A 23,518-nucleotide genomic window follows, 5' to 3' on the forward strand; every position below is an offset into this window, starting at 1 on the left:
ATGCTGCTGCTGCTGATCCTTTGTGTTCTTTCGTCTGTTCTCCACGTCATACGTGTTCCCGTATGCAGACATGTTCGCCCAGCTAATAAAGACTCGGCGGCTTCCGGATGCCAGGCAGCCTGCAGGCCTCCTCCTCTGCAGCGCGGCTTTAAATGCCACAGGGTAGCTCCCCTCCTTGATGATGAGCGATAAAAGAGAATGATATCATATTTGACACCTGCAATAAAGTGCTGGAACTTCAACCTTGAGAGCCAACTCCCTTAGTGCGTCGTAAAAATGAAAAAGTCGGAGACGGAGTCGAGCTGCAGCCTCACAACCGGCTGCCGTTACTCCCGTTTATTAGAATGCCTGCATAATTTCCATTAACGAAGTGGCGTGAGTGAAGTTTTGGCACGTTTTTAGCAGCGTTTCATACACCAAACAGAACACTCTGTCTCTGCAGAGGCCTCGGCGTTTTAAAGCTGTTTATATTTTCAGCGAGGAAAGATGGAGTCATGAACCTCCCGATAAATTATTAGTTAAATAATTCATTTAATGGGAGCTGCTGCTATTGAAATAAGTTTTGTAATATTCTTATATAAAAAGTTCACACAGCAACTTTTACCTTCAGGAACTTGCAGACGTGTCCAACACTGTTTCCTTATTGTAGAATGGAGGCTGAAGCTCCGGGAAAAAAGCCCAGAATTTAGAATACTTTATCACACAGCAGGTAAAAGTCAGTACAGTTCTAATGTTGTAGGTTAATGGACATGTTATCTTGAAAAACACCCCACAAAATTTCCACCAGAGACTGTGAAATCCTAAAAAAAATCTATGGATTTTCAAGTTTCCGACAGTCCTTGAACACATCGAGTGTGACATGCAGTTATTTCAGAAAAAATAACCAAAGCTAAGCTTAAAATCGCAATATTACATTAATATAGCTTTATTCAGCATATCTTATTTGATAATTCAACAAAAATAAACCTGATCCTGTAAAAAAAAAATAAATAAATAAAATTGACAAAATTTAATTTCTTTATTTACTTAAAAACCTGGAATTGATGTGTACGGTGTACAGGTACTTACAGGTGTCATTGATACTCACAAAAATGGTTTCACTGCAAACTATAGATATATTACATCTAAACGATTGGTCTAGAACATTTTATTTAATTCATTTTTTATTATATACAATATTTTTAAGTGCTCACGAGTTTTATTAAAAAAAACTGCACAACTGTAGATGTTTTACTTCTAGATGAAGGTCATTTTTCACAAGTATCTGACAACTTTAGGTCTAATTACCAATAAATATGTCAAAAGAACCGCCAAAATAATCAAAATTAATTGTTAGTTGCAGCCCTGATGTATAATACTTAAAAGTTCATCTCCAGTCATTAACTTAACACCTAAAAATTCATCTTTGTTTCAGTTTTTCTCCATGAAAATAATCCCTTTCTTAGTCTAAAATGGCCTACATGTAACTTATTTCTCTCTGAACCCCAGTAGTTTGTTGGCATTTTGTGGTCTTGTCAGGTTTTTCCTCAACGTGGGTTCATTTTTCACTGCAATATAAAGTCCTGTACCTCTATGGAAAGAGAACAACCATGACTAGACGTAGATAGAACTCTTTTTGATCATTTAAACAGATAAAAACTCATCTCTATGCAAGTTGTTTTTACTCTTAGCCTAAAATAAACCTTAAATCTACACTCAGCTAAGGTCAGACTTTGGCTCTCCTACTAGACTCTCATTGACCCTTTTGTCCTGGAATACCGTCTCCTGGAAGCACCGCGGCGATCCGTCCAGTCATGTAGCTGGTCTCGCTGATCACTAACATTTCTGTAACCCTCCGTGTCCTTCTGCTCGGCCTCCCGTCCGACCAGCTGCCTGCCTGCTGAGAGCAGCACTTCGGATGCCCGGTCAGGACGACGAGCGCCGTTATCTCCCCGTTATTAATCAGAGGAAGGGGTTAGAGCTCGGCCGGCTGAATTATTGGGAATATTAGAAAAGCAATTAGTACAGCCGACGCAGATTTAACGAGGTTAGAGTTACCGCGGAGTAATGTTCCCTGTAATTTTTCCTGAGTCTGAGCAAAGACACAAACTCCCTGAGCGTCCCTTGGACCACTGTGAGCAACATCAGACGTGTGCACTGTGGTCACACCAGCATCACATCCATTCAAGTTACATGGTTCATTAAAAGAATCAAATTACAGCATTTACATTTCTGTTAAAACACTTTGTCAACAGGAGCCAGTTGAAGGCTGCAGTGATTTTAGTGACACTACAATGTATAAGAGTGAAGTTATTGAATATTTGTCTCTCTTTACTGTTGCAGCGTTTTGCAAATTGCAGACGGACCCTGTTCACTCCATAGACACCAATGTTATTCTGTAGCTTGAAAGACAGCTACTTTTGATAAGACTGGGCTTGTAGCACATTGTCTGCCTTGCAACAATGGGAAAGAGGCACCGTTTATGTTTTGACAACCTATATCTAATGAGTTATTGATGCTGGAAGTCTGAATCTGTGAATATCTTTCCAACTTTACTGAACTTGAGGCCACTACCACCTAAGGAGTGATATATTTAATTTTGAAAAAAGCATTTAGCCATACTTAAAGCTTTACGTGCTTTATTAACACGGAACTAAAAATTTTGTATTGTTTTATTATCACAGGTTCTGTCTGAAAAGAGGTGGCATCATTTTAAACAGTGAAATCAAACCAATAAAATGTAATGACCAACCAGTGAGCAATACTGGATTCTGTACAAACATAAACAACTTTTTTTAAAATCTAAATCTTAACACAGTTAATGTATTAACTTATTTTTGTGTGTATGTATGTATTTATTGATTTATTTAGTACTGTTAACACATCAGAGTTCTGAGTGATTTTTTCTTAAGATAGACAAAGGCCATTTATTGATTACATATAGGCTGTTAAATGTTTATTAAAAACTAAAAAGCATTTTTAAAAAAAGCTAGTTAGGCATTTATTGAGTCACTAAAATACTGTAGAGTACAGACCACATCAGCATGATTATAAGCATCCTCTGGTAAATGAACAACCAGATACTGATGTCTCTCACCATATGGACTTCAGGAGATGACTGGGGGATGATAAACTGTGACCTACTGGTTGGGTTCTCTCTGTTCTCATGTTTCTTACATGTTTGTCCCCTGACAGCCGGGTCCTAATGTTTTTTGAGCAACACACCATACTATGACGTTTTTACAATGATGGTTCTACAATGGAACCAGTTTGACATGTTCAGGTGTTCTTTGTGTGAAAACTCAGAGATTTCAGGTATCAGAAGGTGGTTTTCAACTTTCTTTGTTAACTTTCTGCTTCAACTTTAAACTAAATTTCCTTGACTAAGCCAGCCCTCTGGACTTCCAGTAAGCTGTGTTCCTATTGGCTGTCCAGGTGGCTGCTTGGTGTTATCAGGAACACCTGAGCAGCTTGGTGTTATCAGGAACACCTGAGCAGCTCAGTGTCTTCCTGCTTTATTTAGCTGCAGACAAACATTTCCTCTGCTTCTCTTCACCAGTGAACTGGGTTTGGTTCCATTGCTTTAGTTTGTTCTTTAGGTGTTGGCTTGCAGCTTCCAGCAGTAAAATCGTCTTTAATGTGTTTCTTGGTGTGTTTTAGGGCTTTGTACTGGATAGTTGTCTTGGTAAATGTGGTTCTTTAGCCACAGTTAGCACATGGTGCTAATGTGTGCAGTGATTAGTGGATTTGGTACAGCTGAGTTGTGTCTTTATCTTGGCTGCAGTGAGTCTTCAGAGGTTTTTGGTCAGACACATTCTGTATTCTTGTTTGTTGGTTGTCCAGAAGGTAAGAGTTCCTGTCCTGATTCTCTGTTCTCAGAGGTTCTCTGGTAGGCTGCAGGACACTTTAGCGTTTGGGTTGTGCTAGTTTGGTTTTTGTATGGTTTCATTTGGACGACTATCTTGAGGCCCCTCCATGTGGTTTAGTGAGGTTTTCTGGAACAGTTCTACAAAGCAACCTGCAGCAGAAGAGATTTTGAGAGTTTTTAGGAAGTTCTGGAGACCAGACTTTAGAGCAGCAGAAACATTTGTCAGCAGTTTGAGCAGGAGAAGGTGAGCTTCAGAGTAGAAATGAGGAGAAGGAAACCTTCTTGACCCGTGTGGTGAGGTCCTGTACCAAGAGTTTGAGCAGGTTGTGAAGAGTCTGTAGCTCTTTGGTCTGAAAGCACAAGAAGAGTTGACTCATTAAAGGAGAAAACAGGAGATATTGTTGGTTCTTCTGTCATTCTGCAGTTTTCAGTTTCTTTAGACTGAATATCAAGTTTATATTTTAAATGATTTACCATGTGAGCCCAAAAATACTTCAATAAACTCCTTCCATCCCCTGGACACAACGCATTTTATTACCATGTTAAATCTTTTTTTTTTTTTTTTTTTTTTTTTTTTTTTTTTTTTTTATGTTTTTGAGTTTTAGTCATAGTTTTAATCATAGTTTTTTCTCTTTGCTTGTTTAGTTTTGTCATCTGTGTGAAAGGTGCTAAACAAATAAAGTTGAATTGATCAAGTGAATAATTGACTAACTCATGATTGTGACAACAGAAATATTTTCATTGTGATTTAAGGGTTTGTTTAATTTTTAAGGTTTGGGTTAAAATCTTGAAAGAAAAAAGATTAAAGAAATAAACTGCATTTAAAAAAAAGCAATTAAAGGAAAAAAGCATTTAATACAATAAAACTTTTTAAAAGAAAATTAAACATTAAATACTATTAAATTATATTAAACAGACAAAATATGTAATTAGATAATTAAACAGAAGATACAAAACATGTAATTATGAAAATAAACAAAAAAAATTTAAACAAAAATATTAAACATTAAAGATGAAATATTTTAGATAATTAAACATTTAAAAAAATACAAAACATTTAATTAGATTATTAAACATTTAAAAAGACAAAACATTTAATTAAAACATTTTGTTTAATTAGAAAATTAAATGTTAAAGACAATAAAACTTTAAATAGGAATTAAACAGAAAATACAATGAAGCATTTGAAAAGAAAATTAAACATTAAAAGGTGGTAAAACATTTAAAAAGAAAAACCTTAAAGATTTAATCGAAAAATTAAACATTGGGAAAGAAAAGGAAAATTTTTCAAACAAGCCGATAAAACATTTGAAAAAACAACAATTAAACATTAAAAAGACAAAACATTTGGAAATCAAATCAGACATTAGAAAAGAATAAAAGGTGAGAAAAGAGCAAAACTAAACATTTAAGAAGAATCAGACTAAGGACAAAACATTTGAAAAGACACCAGTTAGACTTTAGAAGATCAAATTAAACAAAAGAGACAATAAAACGACGAAAAAAGAGCATAAACAGATCAAGGTCTTAAAGCGTTTTCTAGTCTGAAATGAGAACAAATTGTTTCTTCAAACATTTCTTCTTTCTATGTTCTTGTTTTGATTGTGGACAGATTTACTAGGAACTCATTTCAGAAAAACTGCTTTTCAGATAAAGTCTACTAGTAGTTGAAGGCATCGATCAAACTAATGTTACCTTCTGATCTCCACAAACTTTACTGTTCAGTGAAGAGAATCAAAGTTTGTTGAGGATTTCTAAAAAACCCACAGGTGAAGGTCTGAGAAGAACTCAGATGGATGGTCTAAATGTGAAATCAAGACTCATGGTCACAAGTTTTAAGGCTTCTGTTAACCAGAAAGTTCAAACTAACAGAGAAGTACTGAGAAACTTTTAAAATTTCAGTCCTCAGACTGTCTAAAGGTTCAAACTAACAGAGAACTACTCAGGAACTTAGAAGATATCAGTCCTTGGACTGTCTGAAAGTTCAATCTAACAGAGATCTACTGTGGGACTTAGAAAATTTCAGTCCTCAGACTGTCTGAAGGTTCAAACTAACAGAGAACTACTCAGGAACTTAGAAGATATCAGTCCTTGGACTGTCTGAAAGTTCAATCTAACAGAGAACTACTGTGGGACTTAGAAAATTTCAGCCCTCAGACTGTGTGAAAGCTCAGGTCCTGAGGACTCGGGAGGTGTGGAGGCTTTGGAAAGTCTTGGAATTGAGGGTTCCACCCTCCAGCACAAAGCCCGAAGTCCAACCTCCTGAGAAAAACGGTCAAGTCGAGACTCGAGTTAAAAAAAAACTCGAAAACGCCAAAAAATAGATGATAAATGCGCAAAAAAAAGAAGAATTAGTATCTGAGCGAGTAGCTCAGGGGGATAAGAAGAGGACTACCAAGCGGTAGGTCGCAGGTTCGAGACCCGCCACCGGCCTTTTTCTTTCTTTGTCTTTGTCAGGATTTTGAGAAAATTTAAGAAGTGTCTGGTCTTGAACCAGCGACCTGCAGCTCCATAGGCAAATCCTTAACTCACTGAGCTACAGATCAGATACAAAGAAATAAATTCGTCGTCCCTTTGGCATCGTAGTTCCTCAAGTGACCACATGGGCGGAGCCAAGGCGGAGTCTGGGTGGAGTCAGGGCGGAGAGTAGGTGGGGAGGTGGGTGGCGGCCTCCCCCCTCTACTCCCCCACCTCCCCACACCACCCACCACACCTTCCCCCGCCCCACGAGTTCTTCGAGTCTCGACGAGTTCTTCGAGTTTCCACGGGTTTTCCCGAGTTTCTGGAGTTTCCACCAGGTCGGAGGCAGAACAAGTTGTCATGAAGAGGTGTTGAAGTCGGCCAGGATGGACTGACTTTTTACAGCGACTAGAAGGAAGACCACTAGAAGAGCAGGTCTTTAACCACCATCCATAAAATCCATGGAGTCACTCCAGAGAAATGAAGGGAGGTCAACTTTTATCAACCTCCATCCAGATGTTCAACTTCATATCTTTACTTGGACATTTTTAGCACCACAAACCTTTAGTATCACACTTTATTATCATTTATTAGGACTTTAACGGAATCCACCAGCAGATTTACTTTTTGTTGACAAACTTTATTCTTGTCGTCGTGGGACTGCAGTATTTAAAACTGTTCCTTCTATTTTACCTCATGTTTATTAGTTTTAGTGGAGAAACTTATTTTAATTGTCCATTAGTCTCTTAAAAACCAAATAATAAATTGGATTAGTCAAGAGCTTTACATTTCTTAGTCATATTTCAAATAGGACAAAAAATGTATAAAAATAAAGCGGCTTGAGACAATTTGACCTGTAATTGGCGTTATATAAATAAAATTGAATTAAAATTCTATGTATCTTGTAATGTTGGAGTAATTCAGCCATATATGTTGGAAAACACATTTTCTTTGTCCATTAATCTGTTGATTAATTTCTTGTTTTGGTTTATAAAATGTCAAACCCAAATATATTCAGTTTACTGTCATAAAAACCAAAAAGATTTACATTCATGATGCAGGAATCAGGCAGTTTATCACCTTTTATCTTAGCTTAGTCAGAAAGATAGTTGATAATGTGTGAATTGTTGCAGCTTGTGAGCCGTAAAAGGTTTTAATCTTTGCGGCCGAGTGTCAAAAAACATTTAGAAACCAACATCAACAAAACACGCAACAAAAAGAAATCCAACTTTTGCATGACAACGTCTAATCAAAGGACATTTATTTCCAACGTAAATGTGTGATATTCATCCTCTGGAGCTTTCTCTTCACATCATCTTCCACCTGGACTGGTTTGGTCGGGAGCATGTGCAACAAACATTTGAAAAACTGCACTTTAACATCAATAAATGACACTGAAGTTTAATCTCTACATAAATGAGACTGAGTCTGGATATGCTGCTCTGTCATTAACTCCTAAGTTTAGGTAAAGTTCAAACAAAAGAGGACAGTTCAGATCAGACTTGAGAATGAGCTTATTCTGAACAAACATCTCAGACTTTCTGAGCTTCAGCACCTCTAACAAGATATTTTAACAACATGCAACTCAAGAGATCCTGAAGTTGGAGAGAGTTAGCTTTAGCTGAGCCAAAGAACATGTGGGACGCTAACCTAGCAAACATTTCAGACTTTTCTCTGTGAATTCTGAGAAATAATTTCCTATTTAATGACAGAGCTACACATCTTAACTCAGTCTCATTAAAACACACTCTAATTCAGTATCATCCATCCATATTAAAGTGCAGTTACCCAAAATGTTTGTTGCATGAGCTCCAACAAAACCTGTCCAGGTAGAAGGTCACTTTGACAAACAGGAAGTGGACGATTCCAAGCAGGTTTATAGAAGGGGGAACCGGACTGTACTAAGTGTGGTCCAGTATAGAGGGGTGTTTTGTGGGTCTTTAAGGCTGATAATGATTATTAGTGAGACATTTGGAGTAGATACTCATTTGCAGTAAATGAAAGTATTTAAAATCTTGGAGTTAAACTTAGAAGAGAAGAACACAAACTCTAAGAGAAAACTTTGTTGATATGTTTTTGTTTTGTTTACAGATGTTAAGTTAAAGGAGTTTTATTCGTGACGTATAACCAATCAAATCACTCCAGAAGACAGAGCGACTACAAGTAGATAAAGGTTCAGAGCCAAAGTAGCGCCATTTTTAAATGTATTTATTACCATAAATCAGTAAAAAATGAAATACTGCTAATCAGTAAATCAATCAGCCCACAATTACTACAATTCTACAATGTATGTCTCTTTCCTTTGACTTGTTATTTGTAGAATATATGATGTATATGATGGCGTTTTTTTCATACCAAAGGCTATGCTATGACGTTTTTTCCACATTTTGGACGACATACTAAACTATGACGTTTTTTCTCATATTTTGGACGACATTCTAAACTATGATGATTTTGAGACATTTTGGATGACATACTAAACTATGACGTTTCAGTCCAATTTTAGACATCTTCAGGAGAGGATGTCCCCTTATCTGTCATCATTCATCTCTAAAATATTCTTTAAGAACATTCACATAAAGATCAGTGAAGTTTTACTGGTATACATACGTGGACAAAATTGTTGGTACCCCTCGGTTAATGAAAGAAAAACCCACAATGGTCACAGAAATAATTTTAATCTGACAAAAGTAATAATAAAAATTCTATGAAAATTAACCAATGAAAATCAGACATTGCTTTTGAACAGTGGTTCAACAGAATTATTTTAAAAAATAAACTCATGAAACAGGCCTGGACAAAAATGATGGTAATATTAATGGTAATATTAATATTAATATTTTATTGCACAACCTTTCGAGGCAATCACTGCAATCAAACCATTTCTGTATGTGTAAGAAAAGAAAAGAAAAAAGACAAAAACTAATATTTTCAGCTGAACTAAAGACAGATAGTGATTTTTCTGCTCACATGTTGTGTTGTTGTAAACTTACCCTTTCAAATAAATATCCTCCTAACCCCCTGAAAACCAGCGTTTGTCCTGTTTTTGTGTTGCTCCTCGGCGACCCTAGACAGTCGGGTCCTAATGTTTTTTGAGCAACACACCATACTATGATGTTTTTACAATGATGGTTCTACTATGGAACCAGTTTGACATATTCAGGCTTTCTTTGTGTGAAAACTCAGAGATTTCAGGTATCAGAAGGTGGTTTTCAACTTTCTTTGTTAACTTTCTGCTTCAACTTTAAACTAAGTTTACTTCACTTACCCAGCCCTCTGGACTCCCAGTAAGCTGTGTTCCTATTGGCTGTCCAGGTGGCTGCTTGGTGTTATCAGGAACACCTGAGCAGCTCAGTGTCTTCCTGCTTTATTTAGCTGCAGACAAACATTTCCTCTGCTTCTCTTCACCACTGATCTGGGTTTGGCTCCGTTCCTTGAGTTTGTTCTTTAGGCATTGGCTTGCAGCTTCCAGCAGTAAAATCGTCTTTAATGTGTTTCTTGGTGTGTTTTAGGGCTTTGTACTGGATAGTTGTCTTGGTAAATGTGGTTCTTTAGCCACAGTTAGCACATGGTGCTAATGTGTGTAGTGATTAGTGGATTTGGTACAGCTGAGTTGTGTCTTTATCTTGGCTGCAGTGAGTCTTCAGAGGTTTTTGGTCAGACACATTCTGTATTCTTGTTTGTTGGTTGTCCAGAAGGTAAGAGTTCCTGTCCTGATTCTCTGTTCTCAGAGGTTCTCTGGTAGGCTGCAGGACACTTTAGCGTTTGGGTTTTGCTAGTTTGGTTTTTGTACGGTTTGGTACGATTTACCATGTGAGCCCAAAAATACTTCAATAAACTCCCTCCATCCCCTGGACACAAAAGATTTTATTACCGTGTTAAATCTTTTTTTTTTTTTTTGTTGTTGTTGTTGTTTTTTTATGTTTTTGAGTTTTAGTCATAGTTTTAATCATAGTTTTTTTCTCTTTGCTTGTTTAGTTTTGTCATCTGTGTGAAAGGTGCTAAACAAATAAAGTTGAATTGATAAAGTGAATAACTGACTAACTCATGATTGTGACAACAGAAGTATTTTCATTGTGATTTAAGGGTTTGTTTAATTTTTAAGGTTGGGGTTAAAATCTTGAAAGAAAAAAAGATTAAAGAAATAAACTACATTTAAAAAAAAGCAATTAAAGGAAAAAAGCATTTAATACAATAAAACTTTTTAAAAGAAAATTAAACATTAAATACTATTAAATTATATTAAACAGACAAAATATGTAATTAGATAATTAAACAGAAGATACAAAACATGTAATTATGAAAATAAACAAAAAAATTTAAACAAAAATATTAAACATTAAAGATGAAATATTTTAGATAATTAAACATTTAAAAAAATACAAAACATTTAATTAGATTATTAAACATTTAAAAAGACAAAACATTTAATTAAAACATTTTGTTTAATTAGAAAATTAAATGTTAAAGACAATAAAACTTTAAATAGGAATTAAACAGAAAATACAATGAAGCATTTGAAAAGAAAATTAAACATTAAAAGGTGGTAAAACATTTAAAAAGAAAAACCTTAAAGATTTAATCGAAAAATTAAACATTGGGAAAGAAAAGGAAAATTTTTCAAACAAGCCGATAAAACATTTGAAAAAACAACAATTAAACATTAAAAAGACAAAACATTTGGAAATCAAATCAGACATTAGAAAAGAATAAAAGGTGAGAAAAGAGCAAAACTAAACATTTAAGAAGAATCAGACTAAGGACAAAACATTTGAAAAGACACCAGTTAGACTTTAGAAGATCAAATTAAACAAAAGAGACAATAAAACGACGAAAAAGAGCATAAACAGATCAAGGTCTTAAAGCGTTTTCTAGTCTGAAATGAGAACAAATTGTTTCTTCAAACATTTCTTCTTTCTATGTTCTTGTTTTGATTGTGGACAGATTTACTAGGAACTCATTTCAGAAAACTGCTTTTCAGATAAAGTCTACTAGTAGTTGAAGGCATCGATCAAACTAATGTTACCTTCTGATCTCCACAAACTTTACTGTTCAGTGAAGAGAATCAAAGTTTGTTGGGGATTTCTAAAAAACCCACAGGTGAAGGTCTGAGAAGAACTCAGATGGATGGTCTAAATGTGAAATCAAGACTCATGGTCACAAGTTTTAAGGCTTCTGTTAACCAGAAAGTTCAAACTAACAGAGAAGTACTGAGAAACTTTTAAAATTTCAGTCCTCAGACTGTCTAAAGGTTCAAACTAACAGAGAACTACTCAGGAACTTAGAAGATATCAGTCCTTGGACTGTCTGAAAGTTCAATCTAACAGAGATCTACTGTGGGACTTAGAAAATTTCAGTCCTCAGACTGTCTGAAGGTTCAAACTAACAGAGAACTACTCAGGAACTTAGAAGATATCAGTCCTTGGACTGTCTGAAAGTTCAATCTAACAGAGAACTACTGTGGGACTTAGAAAATTTCAGCCCTCAGACTGTGTGAAAGCTCAGGTCCTGAGGACTCGGGAGGTGTGGAGGCTTTGGAAAGTCTTGGAATTGAGGGTTCCACCCTCCAGCACAAAGCCCGAAGTCCAACCTCCTGAGAAAAACGGTCAAGTCGAGACTCGAGTTAAAAAAAAAACTCGAAAACGCCAAAAAATAGATGATAAATGCGCAAAAAAAAGAAGAATTAGTATCTGAGCGAGTAGCTCAGGAGGATAAGAAGAGGACTACCAAGCGGTAGGTCGCAGGTTCGAGACCCGCCACCGGCCTTTTTCTTTCTTTGTCTTTGTCAGGATTTTGAGAAAATTTAAGAAGTGTCTGGTCTTGAACCAGCGACCTGCAGCTCCATAGGCAAATCCTTAACTCACTGAGCTACAGATCAGATACAAAGAAATAAATTCGTCGTCCCTTTGGCATCGTAGTTCCTCAAGTGACCACATGGGCGGAGCCAAGGCGGAGTCTGGGTGGAGTCAGGGCGGAGAGTAGGTGGGGAGGTGGGTGGCGGCCTCCCCCCTCTACTCCCCCACCTCCCCACACCACCCACCACACCTTCCCCCGCCCCACGAGTTCTTCGAGTCTCGACGAGTTCTTCGAGTCTCCACGGGTTTTCCCGAGTTTCTGGAGTTTCCACCAGGTCGGAGGCAGAAGAAGTTGTCATGAAGAGGTGTTGAAGTCGGTCAGGATGGACTGACTTTTTACAGCAACTAGAAGGAAGACCACTAGAAGAGCAGGTCTTTAACCACCATCCATAAAATCCATGGAGTCGCTCCAGAGAAATGAAGGGAGGTCAACTTTTATCAACCTCCATCCAGATGTTCAACTTCATATCTTTACTTGGACATTTTTAGCACCACAAACCTTTAGTATCACACTTTATTATCATTTATTAGGACTTTAACGGAATCCACCAGCAGATTTACTTTTTGTTGACAAACTTTATTCTTGTCATCATGGGACTGCAGTATTTAAAACTCTTCCTTCTATTTCACCTCATGTTTATTAGTTTTAGTGGAGAAACTTATTTTAATTGTCCATTAGTCTCTTAAAAACCAAATAATAAATTGGATTAGTCAAGAACTTTAAATTTCTTAGTCATATTTCAAATAGGACAAAAAATGTATAAAAATAAAGCGGCTTGAGACAATTTGACCTGTAATTGGCGTTATATAAATAAAATTGAATTAAAATTCTATGTATCTTGTAATGGAGTAATTCAGCCATATATGTTGGAAAACACATTTTCTTTGTCCATTAATCTGTTGATTCATTTCTTGTTTTGGTTTATAAAATGTCAAACCCAAATATATTCAGTTTACTGTCATAAAAACCAAAAAGATTTACGTTCATGATGCAGGAATCAGGCAGTTTATCACCTTTTATCTTAGCTTAGTCAGAAAGATAGTTGATAATGTGTGAATTGTTGCAGCTTGTGAGCCGTAAAAGGTTTTAATCTTTGCGGCCGAGTGTCAAAAAACATTTAGAAACCAACATCAACAAAGCACTCAACAAAAGGAAATCCAACTTTTGCATGACAATGTCTAATTAAAGGACGTTTATTTCCAACGTAAATGTGTGATATTCATCCTCTGGAGCTTTCTCTTCACATCATCTTCCACCTGGACTGGTTTGGTCGGGAGCATGTGCAACAAACATTTGAAAAACTGCACTTTAATGTCAATGAATGACACTAAAGTTTAATTTCTACATAAATGAGACTGAGTCTGGATATGCTGCTCTGTCATTAACTCCTAAGTTTAGGTAAAGTTCAAACAAAAGAGGACAGTTCAGATCAGACTTGAGAATGAGCTTATTCTGAACAAACATCTCAGACTTTCTGAGCTTCAGCACCTCTAGCAAGATATTTTAACAACAAGCAACTCAAGAGATCCTGAAGTTGGAGAGAGTTAGCTTTAGCTGAGCCAAAGAACATGTGGGACGCTAACCTAGCAAACATTTCAGACTTTTCTCTGTGAATTCTGAGAAATAATTTCCTATTTAATGACAGAGCTACACATCTTAACTCAGTCTCATTAAAACAGACTCTAATTCAGTGTCATCCATCCATATTAAAGTGCAGTTACCCAAAATGTTTGTTGCATGAGCTCCAACAAAACCTGTCCAGGTAGAAGGCCACTTTGACAAACAGGAAGTGGAAGATTCCAAGCAGATTTATAGAAGGGGGAACCGGACTGTACTAAGTGTGGTCCAGTATAGAGGGGTGTTTTGTGGGTTTTTAAGGCTGATAATGATTATTAGTGAGACATTTGGAGTAGATATTCATTTGCAGTAAATGAAAGTATTTAAAATCTTGGAGTTAAACTTAGAAGAACACAAACTCTAACAGGAAACTTTGTTGATACGTTTTTGTTTGGTTTACAGATGTTAAGTTAAAGGAGTTTTATTCATGACGTATAACCAATCAAATCACCTCAGAAGACAGAGCGACTACAAGTAGATAAAGGTTCAGAGCCAAAGTAGCGCCATTTTTAAATGTATTTATTCCCGTAAATCAGTAAAAAATAAAATACTGATAATCTGCAAATCAGTCAGCCCACAATTAGTACAATTCTACAATGTATGTCTCTTTGCTTTGACTTATTTGTAGAATATACGATGTATATGATGGCGTTTTTCATACCAAAGGCTATACTATGACGTTTTTTAAGAGACATACTCAAGATTTCATAATGAAAAAAAGAGCCAAAAACTATTCTTACCTATGAAAAGTCATTCCAAGTTTCCTTGTCTCAATCGTACGACGCAGTGTGTAATTGTATGCAGCACAGTGAGCCGGCATACTTGTTGTTTCCGTTTTCACGCCATCTACATCAACGGAATGCACTGAAACTTTGCCCCCACTAGCTTAGCCTCGCTGTAGCACGCAGCTCAAAGGGGCGTGGCCTATCTACTCATTCATATCTATGAGAACAACGGTGGCTGCACATAAGGACGCCTGACGTAGATTAGCTGCGTAAATACCATTATATACAGTCTATGGTAAATACATATGTGAATCGCATCATTGGCTGCAGCAGCCAGTCACTGATCACTCACTGACTCACACTGAAAAATAGCACAGAATGAATTGTTACGTGTTTATTTTATTTACAATTTAGGTTGGATTTTTTTTTTGTGCGCAGCGCAGATTTTGTGTGTGCGGAGACCGTGTCAGTCGTGCGCAATTGCGCACATGCGCAGCTTAGAGGGAACAGTGCCGCGGAGGAAGGGTTCGGATAAAGACACCGAAAGGGTTGATGCTGGAGGAGGCGGGGGAGGTGGCGAGGGGAGGGAGCGGTGATGCATTCAGAGACCCGGTTCATAGTCTCCCCTCGGGGGTCTCCTTCCTCTTACGCCGACCCTCCTGATGCCTGCTTCTCCATTAATCACACTGATGTATGGCAGGAGTCCTGGAAGCAGAGAAAAACAACACGACTGGATAACCTGTTGGCTCTAATGTGGGAAAAATCCTTCATCATCACCACAGGACGGACTGTTCTAGACGGCAAGCCTCAGGGATCCAGTCATTTAGTGTTTCTAGGGCGGATACTGATTATTGGCAATCAAGAAAACCCATAATAACCCATATTTACAACCAATATCCATTAAATGTCATATACACTGCCCATCCAAAAAAAAAAAGATGCACACTCTAATATTTAGTTGGACTGCCTTTAGCTTTGGCACTCATTCACTGTGGCATCGTTTTGATAAGCTTCTGCAATGTCAGAGCATTTATTTCTGTCCAGAGTCGCATTCATTCTGCCATTCTGCCAAAATCTTATATTGATGATGAGAGAGTCGGACCGCTGCACAAAGTCTTCTCCAGCACCTGATCCACTCACTCTCAATGTGAGCCCCATGAATCCTGGTATCATCATCTTGGAACATGTCCATGCTTCATTGATGTAAAGACCTGGTCATTCAGTATCTTCAGGTAGTCAGCTGACCTCATTCTTTGGGAACATAACGTTGCTGAACCTGACCAACCCCAGATCATAACTCTAATCTCCACAGGCTGGTAGGAACTAGCCATGATGAGGGCATCACTTCATCCACCTCTCTTCTTACCCTGATGCACCCATCACTTTGGAGCAGGGTAAATCTGGACTCATCACACCACATGACCTTCTTCCATTGCTCTTTTTGCTACCTACCAAAATTAAGCATTTTCTTTTTTTTTTTTTTTTAATTTCAATTTTGACTTGCTGATCAGTGGTTTTCTTAGAGCTACAGGTGGTTAGTCCCAATCCCTGGAGTTCCCTTGCCATTGTGTATGTGGAAATGCTCTTACTTTCACTACTGAACATAGCTGTGAGTTCTACTATTGATTTCCTACAATCATCTAAGAGTTTATTCCAACCACGTGTTCCTTGAAGATGATGGTTCTCCACTATCCTTCAGGTTTTAATAATGCGTTGGATGGTTCTTAACCTGATTTTAGTAGTTTCAGAAATCTCTGTAGTTGCTGTCTTTGCTTGATGCAGGCCAATAATTTGACCCTTCTGAGACAGATTAACATCTTTTCCATGACCACAGGATATGTCTTCCAACATGGTTGTTTAAGAAATGAGAAGCTCCTCACTGCATTCACTAGGGTTAAATAAGTGGTTGCAGCTGAAACACATTCATCACTGCAGTAATTATCCAATGGAAGGCTCTTGTCTATATGCTTAGTTAAATCCAGGTGGCGACTTTGTTTTTTTTTGACAGGCAGTGTAGTAACAGCATTTGACAGCAGGAAACCTTTATGTCATAACTAGACTTCTTCAGTAACAATGATTAATGTAACTGAATATGTTTAATAGAAGTAGAAGTGATGATGTCTCCTGCTCTTCTTGTATTTTCATAATCTTTCACCATTCTGCCACTAAAGCCCAGATCTTAATGTGTCATGGTTGCCATGAACTTAGCTGCTATGACATTAGCTAACATCCTAATTTGTGGCAATGGTTTATGCTTGTTTAGTTTTTCCAGGTCGTGTCTCTGCTAAAGATACATGTCCGTCAATTGAAGCAGATTGCTAAAGTTGATCTTACTTCAGGAAGATGTTACAGTGGTACGATTAGCATTAGCTGCAGGCTAGGAAGCACTGTAAAACTCATAGAGTTAGCCTAGCATCTTCTGCAAAGTAAGTTCTGGTTGTCAACAAGTAAATTATTCAAGCATATTCTGTGTAGAAATTAAATTTTATATATTTTATCAGTCATCATTTAATAACAAATAGGAATATTGATAACCCCCCAAAAAGATAAAAACTGGCCTGGTCCAGTTTATTAAAAATTTACAGTTTTAATGCAGTTGTTGTATCTCGCTGCCTGGATAATTTTTGTGCAAAAGTTTTTCCAATACTTAAGGTTTGATTTTGGAGTTCAGCAACTGTGTTTCCAACTCAGACTACTGGAAAAACTGACATTGTGACCTTTAATTTTTCTGCTAATAGGAAAATAAATGCTCAATAAATACAGTTTATGTCCAACTTAGCAAGTCCCTTGTAGAGCTGCAGCAACTATTCTATTAGTTGTCAGGGGTTAGCGTTGAATATTTTGTGGTTCCTTTTGTCTTTTATGACAGTAAACCGATTGTCTCTGGGTCGTGGACAAAACAAGACATTTCAGGACATGATCTTGGACATTTTTCTCAGTTTTCTGACTTTTTAGACTCAACTAATCAATTAGTCATCAACATTATCAACAGATTCATCGACAGTTAAAATAATTGTCAGTTGTTCTCACTTATATGATCATTTTTGCAATGATGGTCGTCATTAATAAAGTGGACGATAAAACTTGGCTGGACCATCATAGTTTTGCAACCACATCTTCCTTTTAAGGGTTTCTAAAGTGTTTCTTGCTCATTTTGTGCTCACTCTGTGTACCCAAGAACCCTAGAATTGGAGTTAATGATGTTTTATTAGACAGACTTCTCTTGTAGATTAATTACAGAAAATGAGAATCGAGTTTGGTTTTTGGATCAAGCAGGAAAAAGACTTGTTTCATTTTGTGTTTGAATGAATTTCTCTGACTTCACATCATCGATAATGACACGACATATAATGTAGCCTGTTATACCTAAAACTGTGTTTAGAATGACACCTCTGCAGTATTTCAGTTGCATCGAATGTTTCAAAGACATATGTGAAAACTCCGGCTTACAACCCTGAAAATATCCCTCTGCTCAGATAACACAAAGGCTAATTGAGGAAACGTTTTAGTGATTTCTGTAAACTGAGCTGTTTAGAAGCTGTAATTAACTCCTGCAGCTCATTTGCGCAGGTAAAAAAAAAACAATTTTGTTCTCTTAAGCAAAGTTGGCCTCTGTTTCTGCTGCACCGATGCTAAAATTAATCTTTTTCTTCACGTCCTTGAATAACAGAAGGCTGAGAGGTGTCCATCATGTTTGCTTAGGCTTGGGGAAGCACTCTAACTGTACTGAGTGTCAATTTAACCGACCTGATTCACACCTGAGAAGATCTGTAAATGTGACTGTGGCCTGTATCCGTTGCCTAGGGAACGCGTTTTCCGACACCAGTTGACACCGCCGATCTTTTTGTGTGTTGCAGGTACTCCATCGATCGACGCACGGACATGGACCGAGTGTTCAACATCCACGCCGGCAACGGGTCGGTGTTCATCCTCAGGGAGCTGGACAGGGAGGAGAACGCCTGGCATAACATCTCCGTCATCGCCACCGAGTTCAGTAAGTGCAGCCAGGCAGGAAGCAGACGTTGGCCGTTCGCACCTTTTCCTCCCGCTCTGTCAGAAAGAATTGGATTTCTGGAGTTGACACTAATCTCTGGTAGCTGCTGTTTGTTTCCCAACCCCTGAGCAGCACTTGTTCACTATAATTCTCCTCAGATTCTAGTCATTCTTTTCTAATTTGTTTTAATTCGATGACACCGTAAACTCGGATCTTCCTTCATCTTTACCAGCTGTCCATGCACATCTTTTCTTACAATTCCCAATGTCAGAAGACATATTAGTATTCACCCCTCTCAGAAGTTTTCCCTTTTTATTGCCTTCCAACATTCAATTCAATTTGGCTTTTATTGACAAGAGCGAACTCTTTCATGACAACAGGTTTCTGCAAAGTAATGTCAATAATTGAAATTTAAAATGTACAATAAGGGATTGCACAAGTTTTCACCACAGTAGATGCATGTTTGGCCGCAGTTGGATAGGTCTCAATCAGCCTTGCACACTGCAGTTTTACCCCATTCTCCTTTGCAAAACTGCTCATTTTGCCAGGTGGTACATCAGTCCTGAGCTCTTTTTAAGTCCAGCCACAAATTCACAGTTGGATTGAGGTCTGGATTCTGACTCCACCACTCCAGAACATTCACCTTGTTGCCTTTAAACCACTTTTGCGTAGCTTTGGCTGTTTGCTTCAAGTCATCGTCACGCTGGAAAACAAATCTTCACCAAAGTCGCAGTTCTCTTCAGACTGCATCAGGTTGTCCTCCAGGATTTCTCAATACTTTGCTACAAACACTTAATTTTTAAGGATGACCTGTTCCCAGCAGAACCGCCCATGCGCCACATTCCTTCTATTTCTTAATGATACATTTATTTGTACTAATTAATTGGCATTACCTTGTAGATCTGTTTTATGTTGACCATAATTTGATGCTGAAAAGCACTAAAAGGGGAAAACTTCAAGCACGGTGAATACTTGTAATAGGCACTGAATATAATATCTCCACCAAGTTGTATTTGTTTTGTCAGAAAAACTTCTCATGGAGATATTTCACATCAGTAACAGCAGCTCAGAGAAGAAAACACTTAGAAATGAAATAACTAAGTGTAGCATCCAGATATTAATGAGTTTGCTCGGAAACGAAGGGCCAAAGCTGCACACACGTACTTATTTGTGTAAACTCACTGTGGCCACCTTTTGTGTTTCCTAGACAACCCGCGGCAGATCAGCCGGGTGCCGGTATACATCAGAGTGCTGGACGTCAACGACAACGCTCCAACATTTGCCACCAATTATGAGACGTTTGTGTGTGAGAACGCGAAGGCTAATCAGGTTAGTTCTTACCAAACACTGGGCCGTCGTCATGGTTTCATCACCACTTCTTCGTCAGGATTATGCATCTGCTTCCACTTTAGTGTGTAATTAACAGGCCTTGGGGTTGATTTCTAAATATGTTCCATGTATTTTAAGCAATTCCATATAGCAAGTGTTTCTGGGGAGCAGAGTTTTACATGATTAAAAGTTTTAAGGACACTTTGTTCGTCCGAATAGACTGAAAGAGGTCGTTTCTCTCAAGTTAAAAACCCCCAAATGTTGCGACACATGAGGTATAAATGTCAGTTTCAGTCTCACTTGTAAACTCCCATATTTTGTGCTCATAATCAAGTCTCGAGCAAAAAAAAAAAAAAAAGTGTTTCGGGGCCCCAGCAGGGCAGCCCTTTTAACATTTAATCAGTGGGCCAGACGAGTAGCAAATTAGTTTTCACCTGTGAAAATTACAATTTGACACGTTGAAATGTTAATTTATATCTATATATAGAGATATGTAGAAAAGTGTAATTATAGATACCACTAAATCCTTCATCATTAGTAATACTGATTATAACAGATATGTTTAATTGAATTTCGGCACTTTGAAAAGGAGTTACAGCTGGTGGAACGGTAACTTCCCATTTCAGATACCAATAATTGCTGGTCGGACACATCAACAAACCCTTTCGGTTACAATGATAATCACAATAACCTAATTTATGAAGCAGTTTTAAAAACAAGAGCAAATATAACAAGACAAAGCCAGACAATGAAGCTAAAATGAATGAAAAGAGAATAATGAAACCAATAAAACCTTTAGAAGCAGTAAAAACACAATTATATCACCCTAATTAGCTTATTAATCTCAGATATGTATCACTGAGGATATCTACAATATTTTGACTGGTAGAAATTCCATTTTAATATCTCAAATTCAAATTGGCCAGCTCTAAAAGGAATTGTAGAACTCTTATGTAATTTTTATTCACTTTACTCTAGATATCTGTAATGAAATATTTAATAGCTACAATCCCAAGCAGACATACTGGTAATTGAATTTTGACTAATTTTAATAGAATTTCAGAATCCTATCATATGAAATCTGTAATAAAGAACATTCTAAGATATGTGCAGTAAACATTGACACCAGCAAGATTGAATGATTGACATGTTTAGATTTACTCCCAAGAACTAATGTAGATTAAAGTATATTCATGACACTGGACTTTGATTAAGGCAGGGACAGAACTACTAAGATAACTTTCATGCAGTTTAGTAAAAAGCCAGCAGTGCTACAGTAAACAAATACTGTGTTTCAGGTCCTAGAAGTACCATAATGCTAAGCTAATGTAGCTTAATCCACACTTGTACTCATTACTCCAACCACAACATGCTAATTTGCCAAATTGTGACTCCTGTAATGTACATAAAACAGGTATTAGGTGTGTGTCTGTTGAGTCCTCTAAGCCTTGTTTGGTGTCTCTGCACACCATCAGAAAAACTCTCGAGGTTTGTTACTCGTTAGCTCGCCCTTAACTGTTTGTCTTTGCCAATTCCCCAAAGACCAAAGGATCCCTTTAATCTGAATAAACAGCCAGGTTATTTATCATAGCTGCTGTTGTTAACATTAATGAGCTTGTACTGCGGATGTCTTTAATTACATGGTTTACTGTTGGAGAGACGCACGCCGAGAGAAATTAATCACTTTAATATCACTGATTACATGAAGCACCTTTTACCTTATATGTGGCCTATTGTGTATAAAACATGTAGTACCTTCATGTGCCAGGTGCTTAATTTACTCAGTCTCATTTAATCACACTGATCTGTTTAGAAACGATCAATTTACAGCTCTACCAAACTTAGCTGCTACCAGTAATCTACCAATTAAACACCAGTCAGGTTAGCTGAGGTGAAACTATCCAGTTAAAAAGTTCAAAAACTAACATAGATACAGAATTTAAATGCAGCTGTTTGTAGACAGTGTTGAGATAAACTCTTCACAACTGACATTTTTAATTTGCTTCCATATTTATCTTGAATCTGCTCTGAACTTCGGTTGGATAATCCCAGAATTTTTGTCACATAACTGAACTAATAATGGCTTTTCGTTTTTACAAAATCTGTTTAGAGAAAACTGCAAAATATCACATTTTAAACTTAGATTTGGTTAAGTTTTCCAATGGAACAGCAAGTCATTGATGAGTAGTTCAAAGACTGTCAGAAAATTGGAAATAGGACGATTCTTTGGGTTTTTTTGCTGATAAATGCTGCAGGGGGAAACATTTTTAAAAAGATTGTAGTCAACATTACAAAAGTAACAAAAAATTCAACATGAAAATGCATCTTAAAAGAACATTTCCTATTTCAGTGATAGAAGTATTGCACAAATATTGACCAGACTGTCAAAAATGAATACTGTTTATATTTTACATTGTGATTTCATTGGCACCACAGAAAACCTACCCAGGAATTAGCCTGGTTCTTAAACCCTGTGAGCATTTACAACCTCATCTTCATTCCAGAGGGTTAAATGTGTTTGCTGGAGGTTTCTGTGTTACTGAGCAGTCGTTTTCTTGTTCCAGAGGATACAAACCATCAGCGCCACGGATCCTGACGAGCCGCTCGCAGGACATCGCTTCTTCTTCGGTCTTGCACAGGACGCTGCTGGAAAAGCCAACTTCTCTGTCCGTGACAACAAAGGTAACAAACTCTGAGCTGAGGAATCATCTGTAAAAAGTTCCCATGAGGCATGTATACATGGTGACAAACTGTTAGAACTGCACTGCGGATGTTTTATTGATATCTCACATGGCACATGTAGACTGTGAAATATTCATGCAGGTTATTGATGGCTGCATAGTAACCGGATATTGTGTTGTTGTCAGACAACACGGCCGGGATCCTCACACGGAGGAACAGCTACAGCAGCCTCCAGAAGAGTGTCTACCACGTCCCCGTGGTCATTTCTGACGGAGAGTTCCCCATGCAGAGCAGCACCAACACACTGACCATCAGGGTTTGCACCTGCGACCGCGAAGGCAACATGAAGCTGTGCAATGCCGAGGCACTGACGGCGAGGGCAGGACTCAGCACTGGAGCCCTGGTGGCCATTTTGCTTTGCGTCATCATCTTGCTCAGTGAGTAGCGGCTGCTCTGGGAACACATTTATTTTTCAGGTTGAGCTGTATTTAACCAGGGAGGCTTCACTGACAACCGGAATTTAGAGCTTCTTCCTAAAGCAAAGCGACCACTAGCAGGTGTTAAAGAGACAGTTTTATAGTTCGCCCCTTAATTTGATTTATCACTTCCTGTGGGTGGATAATCCTGCCAGTGACCACAGCTGTCTTTTTAATTTGATTCCAGCAGCAAAGATCTACAGCATCTCAGCTGGCTGAACAGGACACTGTGCTTTATTCAAATGTGGGCTTTATTTTATTGCATAGAACCACTGCCTGATGCAGCTTTCAAAGCCAGATTTTGAACATGTATAAAGCAGCAAGCAGTTAATTTCTATGTAAAGCTATAGAGGAGTATTAGTATTTTTAGCAAAAAGCAAAGCCACACTTCCTCTGTGAGTGTTGTGATTCCAGCAACATTTTGTGTGCATGTGAGTCCCTCCCACTGAATCTGACCATACCAAAAAGTGCAGTCCAATGTTCACCCAATGCCCCATAAAACAAAACAACACAAAATTATTGTATTTATGTT

At 37.6% G+C, this 23,518-nt stretch overlaps 1 protein-coding gene across 4 annotated transcripts in view; it reads left to right on the forward strand.

The window, feature by feature from the left end:
* LOC111565026 (cadherin-6-like) overlaps positions 1-23,518 on the forward strand; it is a 90,933-nt gene that overhangs the window by 60,900 nt on the left and 6,515 nt on the right. For all 4 annotated transcript variants that reach the window (XM_055006966.1, XM_055006965.1, XM_055006968.1 and 1 more), the window contains 4 exons: positions 18,363-18,499; positions 19,707-19,828; positions 22,393-22,510; positions 22,696-22,947. In XM_055006966.1, coding sequence (XP_054862941.1) covers positions 18,363-18,499; positions 19,707-19,828; positions 22,393-22,510; positions 22,696-22,947 — 629 coding nt within the window. The remainder of the gene's footprint in view (positions 1-18,362; positions 18,500-19,706; positions 19,829-22,392; positions 22,511-22,695; positions 22,948-23,518) is intronic.

Source organism: Amphiprion ocellaris, chromosome 22, assembly GCF_022539595.1.
Source record: "Amphiprion ocellaris isolate individual 3 ecotype Okinawa chromosome 22, ASM2253959v1, whole genome shotgun sequence".
In the NCBI taxonomy this organism is placed as follows: domain Eukaryota; kingdom Metazoa; phylum Chordata; class Actinopteri; family Pomacentridae; genus Amphiprion; species Amphiprion ocellaris.